Here is an 11,036-nt window from a genome sequence, read left to right on the forward strand (position 1 = left end):
GACCCCAACAGGCAGTACTCCCGGGTTAGGTTGGATCGTGCATTGGCTATGGATATGGTCCAATGTGTTCCCTTGGTGACACTTCATCATTTGCGTGTGGCCAATTCAGACAACTGCCTGACTATTTTGACAAACCAAGCAACAACTTTGCACCAGAGATCAAATAATTCTTTTTGTTTGTTACAAGGTGACGTTGGAAAAGGCGTGAAAAGTTTCTAGCATTGCTTGAGCAAGTATGGGGCATGAAGAAAGCTGGCATGTAGCAGAGATCACTAACAAACCACGAGTACGATCGGTGCAAATATGTCCCGCGGATCAACATCGTTTGGGGCGGTGTTGTAGGAACAAAGGGAGTCCCGCAAGTGACTTGGAGAGTTGGTACTGACCCAGCCCATGTTGGTCTGTCTTATGAGGAGATAAAGGTTGAAGAGCGCATCACTCAGCATTGCTCCCGTGAAGAGGTGATGTGTCGGTAGGGAGCACTGACCCAGTGGTTGGCGCAAGGAGATAGAAATACTTTTTTTTTCAACGGGAAGTCTTCAACCCCAGAAATTAAAAGCAGCACTGTTTTCCTCTATTGCTAAATGGATACAATCTACTACCTATTTTTTCCTAGACATGCAATATGCCATATCAGCAAGGCATACATAAAAGTTATAAGTTACGTTTTTTCCCATTGACTACTATATCCATACAACATTGTCATACCTCATCATTAGTTCATGCATGTAAGTCCTTAGTTTCATTTGACATAGTAGTATATTTGTTGGGCACTTGGAGCATATCTTTAAAGATGATCATTAACTCCTTTTTTGGGGGAAATGGCACTCTTTTAACTGCAATCTATTTTTGACCTTTATATACCATTTGGTATATGCTTAATATGTTTTTAAGTGTAAATCGAGATTGATGTTACATTTTGTTTTCATCAGTTTTAGTTGTTTATTAGCACATAATCATGCATTTGTTTAAATAAAATTACTGAAATACGGGGCATCATCTAGTTATACAAGTACATGGACTCTAATGCCTTACTTAAAAAAAATACAAATTGCACACAACTTATCTGAAAAATATTCAATTGCAGTAAATTTAATTAGTAAAAATTACAACATTTTTAGCATTATCACAACAACTTGAAGAAAATAACAATCATATAAATGATTCAAGATGAAGATGTCTTTCAACGTGTAGCAGGAGCTAGACCGAGGTCCACCGTTGGCATCCTCAGTTCCGTCTGAAATGCAGCATTCCTGCTCACATCAGTGGATTTCCCACTAGCATAAGCATTATAATTCCATCTCGAGTAATCATTGTTGCTGTCGCAAGTGTTGACATCACGGGTCGGGCCCTCCTCGAGCTCCACGCACTCTTGTAGTTGTGCCACAACGTCGGCCATAGTGGGCCGGTGTACTGATGTGTGTGCAGTGCATTTGAGTGCTATCTCCGCCACCTTCCAAACGACATTGACATTGTAACCGTCATGCATTCGCACGTCCACCACACCCTCGATGTTGCCTCTCGCTAGCCGTTGTCGCACCCAATGAATAATGCTCTTGGGTTCCGGGTCCGAGAGGATGACCGGCTTCCCGGTGACCAGCTCTAGCAATACCACACCAAAGCTGTACACATCGCTCTTGGTCGTGGGTTGCACCGTTGCCTGGTATTCTGGATCAACATATCCGGGTGTACCAACAATTGTATTTGTTGAAATGTAATTTTCATTGTAGTAGTCGAAGGCCTTGGACAAACCGAAATCTGCAATCTTGGCCTCCAGTCTGGCATTCAACAAGATGTTGGTGGACTTGACATCCCTATGGATAAGAGGCGGGTTGCACCCCTTGTGCAGATACTCCAAACCTACACGACACAAGACAAGCCAACCATGAGATTCTGGAAAGAGAGATGTGTGTCTGGCAGCACAAAGTGCATGCCTCCAAAGAATTCAAAGGCTAGAATAGTTTTCTCTTTTACTGTACAAAAAATAAAAAACAATTGAATTCATTTGACCATGAACCTTGTGCAGATTCAAGTGCGATCCGAAGCCTCTGCCTCCAAGGTAAACTTTCATGAATTCCTGCAAATAAAATAAGACTGTGACTCCCGGATTAATAAACAATAGTTTATACGAGGATCACTTGCATATTTGCGTGGCTAGATTGTTTGTATATGCTATATATTTTCATGTGAGCCAAAAGCTACTTTTTATTGTTAGTAGGAATTGTGATTCATACCAGCAATGTGCATTTGCAAGGTTCCTTGTGACATGTACTCATACACAAGAGCCATATACTCCCCATCCTTGCAGTAACCAATCATAGCCACAAGATTCTTGTGATGAATCCGGGTTAGTATCTGAGCCTGCACAAGCATATCAAATTTTCACATGGGAATCACACATTTGTACCAAGAGTTGAAGACATGTGCTGCCACAGGATATAATCCATTGTACCTCTGCGAGGAACTCCTTGATACCTTGATTGGAGGAATGAGATCGCAACTTCACCGCCACTTGAGTACCATCTTCCAGGAAGCCATCATAGACACGACCGAACCCTCCTTGGCCAAGCACCCGCTCAAAGCCATTGGTTATCATCTCGAGTTCCTTGTAAGTGAACCTGCGGTTCTCGACTAGTCGCAGAGAATCATTAGCACCGCCATGACTCGTTCGCATTTCCTCCTCGTTCTGTGGCTTTATTGTGACCATATTGTTCATTGATCCTTCATGTGCAAATAGGCAATCGATGAATTAATTTACTAGGAGGACATTGTTTTGTGTTGGCCGGATCATGCTGGAAAAGGCCCCACTCTCACCTTTCTGCTTCTTTCGTCGTCTTAGCAAGAATAAGACTAGGGTTGCCATTGATACTATCACCACAATGACAAGTAGGGGGACAACAACGTAGATGGCTAGTTTGTTCTTCCTTTTAGCAACAAGCTGACATGAATTGTCCTCGGTACAAAGGTTTGGATTGTTGCTATGTCTAATAAATTAATTATCAAGTTAATTAATGAATATGCCATATGAAAATTGTGAAGTGTGTATGCATACCTTAGATTCAGGGAGCCATCTTGAATTCTTTTGAGAAGTCCATAGGGGATTGATCCATTGAGCTGGTTGTCGGACAAATCTCTAGAGGAAACAAATTAATCACACACTATATATACATGATTAGTAAATAATTTGATCAAAGTCTTATTAATTATTACATATGTGTCATGGGTGTAGTGTTTGAGACTTAATAATTAAGTTAATGTGCATGCATACGGACCAAGATGACATTAGCTAAGTAGTGCTAACTAGTTCTCAACTCACATATCTGTCAAGGACTGTAATTGTGAAAGGACATCTGGAATTGAGCCTGTCAAGTTGTTGTTTGACAAATTCCTGCAAGATATGGCAACAAAAACTTTAATCTGTGAGTGTGTTTTTATTCTTGAAACCTAGAAAAATATTAAACCAAATAAATCTAGAACTCCATATGTAGTACAAGTATTTGAGAGCCTTGAGATTTGCAAATGAAGACGATATATCACCATCCAAGCCATTGGATGACAGATTTCTACAAACAAAAACACATATACAAAGGATCAGTTCCACTATCCATAGCAAAATAAGGAGCCTCTCTGTCTCTCAACTATTTTCTAGTTCTAGATTTAGTTCCAAAACTTTTTAGCTAAACATCTTGGACTCTAAAATTTTCAAACTAGACTATTTTGGTCCCAAGCCACAGCCAGAGTAGTAAGAATAAGACGTTGGTGGTTCATCACAGTAAGACATTGATCACACAAAGAGGAAACATCAAGACCATTTCTTCCCCGGCTGACCCCGGAGAGATGGAACACCCCACCGGAGGGATGGTGCAAATTGAATGTTGATGTTGCCTTCGTGGAAGCGGACAAGACAAGAACTACTGGTATGATTCTTTGTAATTACAAGGGAGAGGTGATATTTGCATCTTGCTACTATTTGACATCATGTGCGAGTGCGCTGGAGGCAGAACTCATTGCTTGTCCGGAAGGTATCACACTTACAATTGAGTGGAGCACACAATCCTTAATCTTGGATATGGACTGCACCATTGCTATGATAATGCTTAAGGGCATAGAAGTAGATAGATCACCAGTTGCGACGATGGTGGAGGAAGTAAAACATGTGCTGAGCTTGGGATGACCACATGAAATAACACATGTTAGGAGAGGCTTGAATTGTGTTAGCCATGCACTTGTGCACTTAGGGAGGCAGATCGGGCAGAGTTTGGATGTGCCATGCCTCTAAACATATCTTGGCCTTATGTAAACTAGAGTGTAATGCTCCTAGTTGATGAATGAAGTTCTACATTCGCAAAAGGAAAGACGTTGGTGGTTCTTCACACGAAAGAAGCCCATCACAAAACACACGATAAAATAAAAACTTGAATATCATAGAAAAGTTACTTAAAATAGGGGTTATGAAACTGAAATTCATAAAAACATAGCGGTTCGCATGGCAGGCATCGGAGTACCTGTTAAATATTGGAAAACATTTCTTTTAAACCGAGTGATAACAACGAAACACAAAGTGACACACCCGGCGCATGTCCCCTATGGGGCCCGTCCACCGCCTCACCTCCTAATGTTATGTAGACACGAGACCTTATCCACACATTTTCCTATATCCTTCTTCCTTTTTGGACGATGCAACCTTCTCTCTACTGCATTGTCTGAGACGGGTGCCGGGACCTCGACATGGCCCCATCCCCCTTGCTTCGTCCCTGCCATCTTCTTGCTTCATCCGGCCTGCTTCATCTCCCTCCTTCATCCTGCCATGGTCGCGTCCAGCGTCTACTTCATATACATTATAGCAAGGTGGAAACGCTCGCTGTGCATGCTGATTTTATTATGGTGTGGATGGCGATGCGAGGGTTCCTCAGGCTGCTGCAGTCGTCGACGGTGTCGCCGGGCGACGCCGCTCACAGTACATGTTGCAATCGGGAGGCTTGGGAGAGGAGTTGTAGAACATCAACTAGCTCACAACGCGGCGGTGCGGTGCTATAGGCTGGGCGACGGGCTGCAACAGTTGGCGAAGCTAGCAATGGGGGCTTGACAGGGCCGCGAGAGCTACAATGAACCATGTGGGGTCATTGAAGCTCCGATGGGGTTGCAATGAAGCACCGAGGGAGGGGGCAGTGAATCTTCGTCGGGGTTTCTGCCGTGCACCATCGGTGTTGGGCGATGCTTGCATGGAGGAGCTGATGCATGGTGCTGCCATGGAAGTCGCCTGATCATGTGGCTAGGAGCGTCTGAATCGAACGACTCTAGGCCTGTTTAAAATCATTTGGCTAACTGGTATCAGCAGCCTTAAATCTAACCCTTCGTTCAAAAAGGTATTTCTACCTGATTTAGTCGAGCAAGCAGCTGCATATTCCTAGCAAATTACGACCTCTGTTCTAAAATGTAAGACGCTTTGGCAGGATTAGTTTGTTTTAGCGTACGGAAACGTCTTATACAGTGGTAATATTAATCAATGTCAATGTTGTGAAAATATTATTAATGGAAAAATTTATAACTTCCAAACCACAACGTTTTGGCAATAGATCTGAACGCGACGCTGCCATCCGATCTGCATCTGGCCGTCAGCTGTAATTGTCCTTTTTTCTAATCCTTTTGCACACGGATTAGATTTTTTCTGGTTTGCTTCTTGTCTTTGTTTTTTGCACGTAAAATTTGATCAAACAAGAGAAAAAATAAGGTGCATGAATTCGAACCTGGGACCAACTAGATTGAACTCATGTCATTGTGCAAAGTACATTGGAGTCAGATTATCTTACCTAGTTTTAGTAGCGCCTTTGAAAACACATTCCTCTATTAGTGCGTTACTGTGTATCATTGGTTTCTCTATAGTTTACCATTGTTGCTTTTTTCATGTCACTTTAGTGCACTAATGTTTCACTTTTATGTGCCTAGGGGGGAGGCCTGTATCCCATGGAACGCTTTAATAGTGGTGATGACGTTGTTGGCTATGATGTCAGCGGTACCTCCACAGGAGATGTAGGTTATGATGGTGAGATTTAGTCACACACTTTTTAACTACTTAATTTCTATATCGGTAAGTACTTAGGATCTACATGAATTTGACTAGGGAAAAAGTTGTTCTAAACGTACCCCCTCTAACCTAGCATGATACAAGCAGCATGGTAACTTTGGACCTCGAGGGGGTAGGGTGTTAAACTGTACCCTAGTAACTTTATGTGTACATAACATGATAATTTACACACCGCAAACATGATAAGTACTCCCTCTGTCTATATTATAAGAGCGTTTTTGACACCATTGTAGTCTTAGAAACGCTCTTATATTATGAGATGGAGGAAGTAACATAAAGATATCGTGGTAACTTTGACCCAAGAACCACAACCCCCTAAACTTCTGTGTTAATAGTATGACAATCTACTCGCCGCAGTTCCGATAACTTGTGTTCAAGGACAATGATGATTTTGATCGGAAAAAATGTTGAAAAGATGCCCCGGTAACTTCTACCTAAATAGACTTATATACAACATTGTGGTAAGTTTTATCCGGGGAAAAGTTGTTGGAAACATACCGTTAGTAACTTTTGTAAATAGCATGATGCTTTACTCACCCAGATTTCATAACTTACGTTGGAAAACCATGATAACATTGCCCCGGGAAAAAAGTTGTTGAAAACATGAGGGAGGGGGGCAGGTTGTTGAAAACACACCCCCGATAACTTCTATGTAAATAACATGATAATATACGCACAACGGTGCTCATAACTTCCATACAAACACCATGATATCTTTGAATAGGGGTCCCGGTTACTTTGCATATAACCTGGTAATATACGTATAACAGAGGTCATAACTCAAGTACAAATATTATGGTAACTTTTGACCACCGGAATTAAAGTTGTTGAAAACCATACCCCGATAACTTCTGCGTAAACAGAATGGTAATATAGGCGCAATATAGCTGATAGCTCACAACGTAAACACGATAAGTTTTGTATAAGTTTTGTATAAATATTATCATGTTATTTTTCTTTTACACAACGTAAACACGATATTATCATGATAGCTCACATGCAAAAACACAGTAACTTTGACTAAATATTATCATGTTATTTTTCTTTTACACAACGTAAACACAATAATTTTGTATAAATAACATGATAATATTTAACTGTAGACCTGGTAATTGACGTCCAAACATTGCGGTAACTTTGATCCGGACAGAAGAAGTTGAAAAACACACCCTCGATAACTTTAATATCAATGTCATAGTATTTTACACGTCACATAATTGATCATACATGGCTAATAGGCCGACTCAGGCACTGCACATCGTGGCACACGCCTAAACGGGCATGTCCTGACACGCGCCTAAACAGGTCTGGCCTGGTACAATGCGCAAAGTTCCATTTTATAAGTGGGTCATGCCATGTTGGCATGTGAACGTCACCTTGTGGTTGAAGCACGACATCGATCATAGACCATGGGTATTGCATAACTTACTCACATTACCATGGTTAATTTTGACCCACCAAAAAAATAGTCAAAATTAACATGCCCAGTAACTTTAGTGTAAACACCTTGATAAGTTACGTACTATATGCATGATAATTTACTTGGTCCAAGCGTCGTAACATTTTAAAAGAAAATGGAAAAGACGTCGAAACATACTAACATGAGATCTAGTTTTGAATCAGGGCGACAGTTTCAGTTTCAAAACATTTAAAAAAATTTAAAATAGGAAGAATCTTTTGCTGATACCATCTGCTTTGTCCTTTTGTTTGCATGAGTGCATGGTATCATGAGCCAAGGCTGGTTTGTATGCATCCCTCTGCCACCACGCACGCGATTAACTCGTAAGACTGCATGCATGTGTGCATGCTTGTGTGCTAAGTTACAAAAAGGTGTTCGGATCTGTTATTTATTTTCCGTTCAGTCAGAAATTAGCATAGACCTATTAATAAATATTAATCACATTGCTTTTTTCAGAGGCTTTCATGTTGTGCATATATGATTCATAGTTGGATGATGCCAATGAGTCCTCAGGTGCATGGCGCGATTCATGCCCAGAATCTTCAGCTATGGATATGGATCACATATGTAAATAGTGGTCAGTAAATAGGGAAACGATTTGAGTTGGGTGACCGGGGTTGCCTCCCGTGGGGTGCGTGCCATCATGGGCCCATGCACCGCTTGTCCTCTCCATCCTCATCTCTTCTCTTGCATCTCTCTTCTTCACCTTTTCCTCCCAACCAGCTCTATGAAGGACTCTCACGAGCTCGATCATCTCCCTCCTTCCTCTCACATCTCCCCCCAATGCGATGCGCCCGCCGACAACCATCAGCCACCACCCAATTCGTGTCATGCACCTCTACCCCCGTGCTTTCACGGTCATGAGAAGCCATATCGATCGGGAATCCAACCAGTCGATACGGAAAATATGCGAGGCCACATTTGAGAAAGATGGTTGTTTCTATTTTCTTTACATAATCACAGAGTTTGAGAAAGATGGTTGCTGAATTTGTTTTACTTTTCTGTTTAATATAATGACTAGGCTGCCACGTTTCTCTATCAACATCCATATCATTGTTGGCATAAGCTTTGACCCGGTCAGTGGCCTGTTATGTTTGTCCAATTTGAAAAGTTTAGGGCTGAAGAAGTATGGATGATATTGAAGTTGAGGGATTATTTTTTTATAAACACAGTGAAGAATAGCAGTCGAGGGGCCAAATATTGCTTAATATGTATGTAGTTAGGACCGTGTATTTTGTCATAAAATATACTCCCTCTATCCCAAAATAAGTATCATTGATCTATTACAAAATTTATACTAATTTAGTATTAAATCTGCGGCATTTATTATGAGATGAAGGAAGTAAGTCATCAGGTCTGGGTCAGATGAGCTTCTTACATGGTTGTGATCCTTGGAGGGCCGGCAGTGGCATAGCTGCAATTCATACTATCCCACGCCATAGTCTTGGGAAAGCACGGATCACCCATCCAGTTCTTCTGCACCTTGTACTTGGCCTTAATCGCCATGGCGGCAGATGCTGCGCGCACGCTTGCACTAGCTAGTCAATCACATCGATCGCACCCAACATTTCAATAGGTATTATAGATGATGTGCTTAATTAAATTGATTACCATCTTGGATGTCGGTGCCAACGTTGGTGGTGGGGATGACGGAGAAAACCTCGAAGGCGTTGAGGATGGGCGGCAGCATGGAATTGGTTGTGGCCTTGATGGTGAAGATGTAGGTACTCCCGCGCGGGTAGGGAAAACTATTGTAGACACAGCCTCTGTTGAGATAGCCTGGTGGTGTGTAGGTGTAGGTCGGACCCGGGAACCTGCTTTCGTCGTTGAGGGTGATGTTGAACTGGCGCACGGCATCCCTGTCCAGGAGCTGCAGCTCGACGAAGTGCAAGACGGTGAGGTACCCCGGCAACGGATTGTTCGGTTGGGGCTGAGCGTTCCAGCCGAATGTGATGCTCCCGGAGGCATTCAGCGGCGTGACCGCCGTCTGCAGCACCGCCATGGGCGCCTCGAAGTAGTCGACATCGACGCTGTCCACCCTCGCGGTCGTCGACATCGCTGCCCAGTCCGTGGCGCGGGACCAAGGGATCCATAGCCGGTCGTACGGATCATCGGGGTACCTCATGGTTGTTTCGTTGATCGGGGCGTAGTTTCGCCTGCTCCGCAGCAACAGCCCCACCTCCGCCGTTGCCTGGGGGTAGAGAGACATCTTGAGCGGCCTCAGCTCCAGCCCGGAGATGAAGGGCGTCCCTTCGCCGGTGTTGATCAAGCACACCTGGACCAAGTCGTGTGGCACGACGACGATGGCCTCCAACGTCCCCATGCTGTCCTGGCCCGACCCCCACCACGACATGTTCACCACCGTCCAGAAGTTAACTCCGATGTAGAGGTCGAAGGACACTGGTCGCTGGTTAAGGCCATCGTAGTTGCCATAGAGAAAAGTGGCGCGGAAGATGTACTTGAGGCCGGAGACCAGGGATCGTAGAGTGTAGCAGTTGCGGACACCATCGGGGAAACTCCGCAGGCTGCGGACGTTCCTGGAGCCCCACGGTCGGAAATACTCAGCCGAGATGTTGTAAGGCGTGCCGGTGTCAGTGAAGGCAGCGTCGGAGACGTACACCAGCTTCGTCTCCTCATCGACGTAACTCTCCTCTCCCTGTAGCCCGCAGTCTATGCTGATGAAACCTGCACACATGCATATGCAATCTAAAATTAGGCACCATGGTTACCAGAGAAGCCAGCAAAAGAATTAACATTGTCTTTCTGTTTTTTCTGCCGGCGACGAAGAGAGGGAGAGAGAGATACCTTTGCTGTCAGGCTGTGTGCGAGTATGGTGTACGCTGGCGGTGAGGCAGAGAATGAGCAGCCACCACCGGGGCGCCATTGTTCTACCGGCGCGTTGATTGCATGCAAGCTGCTAATGGAGAAGCTTAATCATAATATGTAGAACATCACTAAGGGAACTACATGCCTGCTAATTAAGCATGCTATTATTTGCCGACCCCAAGGATCAAGTGGAGGGATTGGGGCCCATGATTTGACAGTAAAATTGAATCATTGTTAACCATTGGTTATATAAGTGTGACATGAAGCTGATTCTCAACCTCTTGCAGCTCAGATCTCTTAAAGTCAATAGTCAAATTGAGGTTAGATTTTAAATGACAAGTGGAAGGAGTCGCCAATTGCTGAGGGCATGCGATCATGGCTGCATAATTTAGCTGAAACTCAAAGGAGGGCAATATTTGCATATAAATTAACTACTTTAAATATTAATATCCACTTCGGTGCCCCGGCTCAGATGAGATCTGTGAACAACAACATGGTTAACAACAGAAAACTAATACACAAATCAGAAAAAAAAATCCAAGCAAGATGTGCATGTGCATGATGTTCATGCAAATTTGGTACAGTTTGGACATTCTAGGAGCATGCAGAAAAAAGACAAAATCGGATGTGAACAGTGTTATTTTCCAAAAGTTTCTTACAAACCTG

The 11,036-nt window shown here is 43.3% G+C and overlaps 1 protein-coding gene across 2 annotated transcripts; it reads right to left on the reverse strand.

Annotated features, from left to right (window-relative positions):
- Window positions 1–1,031: 1,031 nt before the first annotated feature.
- LOC123404434 (putative leucine-rich repeat receptor-like serine/threonine-protein kinase At2g19230) lies at window positions 1,032–10,549 on the reverse strand. 2 transcript variants are annotated; one of them, XM_045098366.1, is made up of 11 exons: window positions 10,350–10,549; window positions 9,156–10,229; window positions 8,923–9,061; window positions 3,492–3,563; window positions 3,317–3,388; window positions 3,053–3,133; window positions 2,815–2,984; window positions 2,453–2,721; window positions 2,235–2,361; window positions 2,018–2,077; window positions 1,032–1,860 (listed from the first exon to the last, which is right to left on the reverse strand). In XM_045098366.1, the coding sequence occupies exons 1-11, from the start codon at window positions 10,426–10,428 to the stop codon at window positions 1,184–1,186; spliced, it is 2,820 nt and encodes a 939-aa protein (XP_044954301.1). In that variant the 5' UTR covers window positions 10,429–10,549; the 3' UTR covers window positions 1,032–1,183. The 2 variants fall into 2 exon arrangements, with proteins under 2 accessions (XP_044954301.1, XP_044954308.1); XM_045098373.1 differs by lacking the exon at window positions 3,492–3,563.
- Between the last annotated feature and the right edge of the window lie 487 nt (window positions 10,550–11,036).

Source organism: Hordeum vulgare, chromosome 1H (genome assembly GCF_904849725.1).
Source record: "Hordeum vulgare subsp. vulgare chromosome 1H, MorexV3_pseudomolecules_assembly, whole genome shotgun sequence".
Lineage (NCBI taxonomy): Eukaryota > Viridiplantae > Streptophyta > Magnoliopsida > Poales > Poaceae > Hordeum > Hordeum vulgare.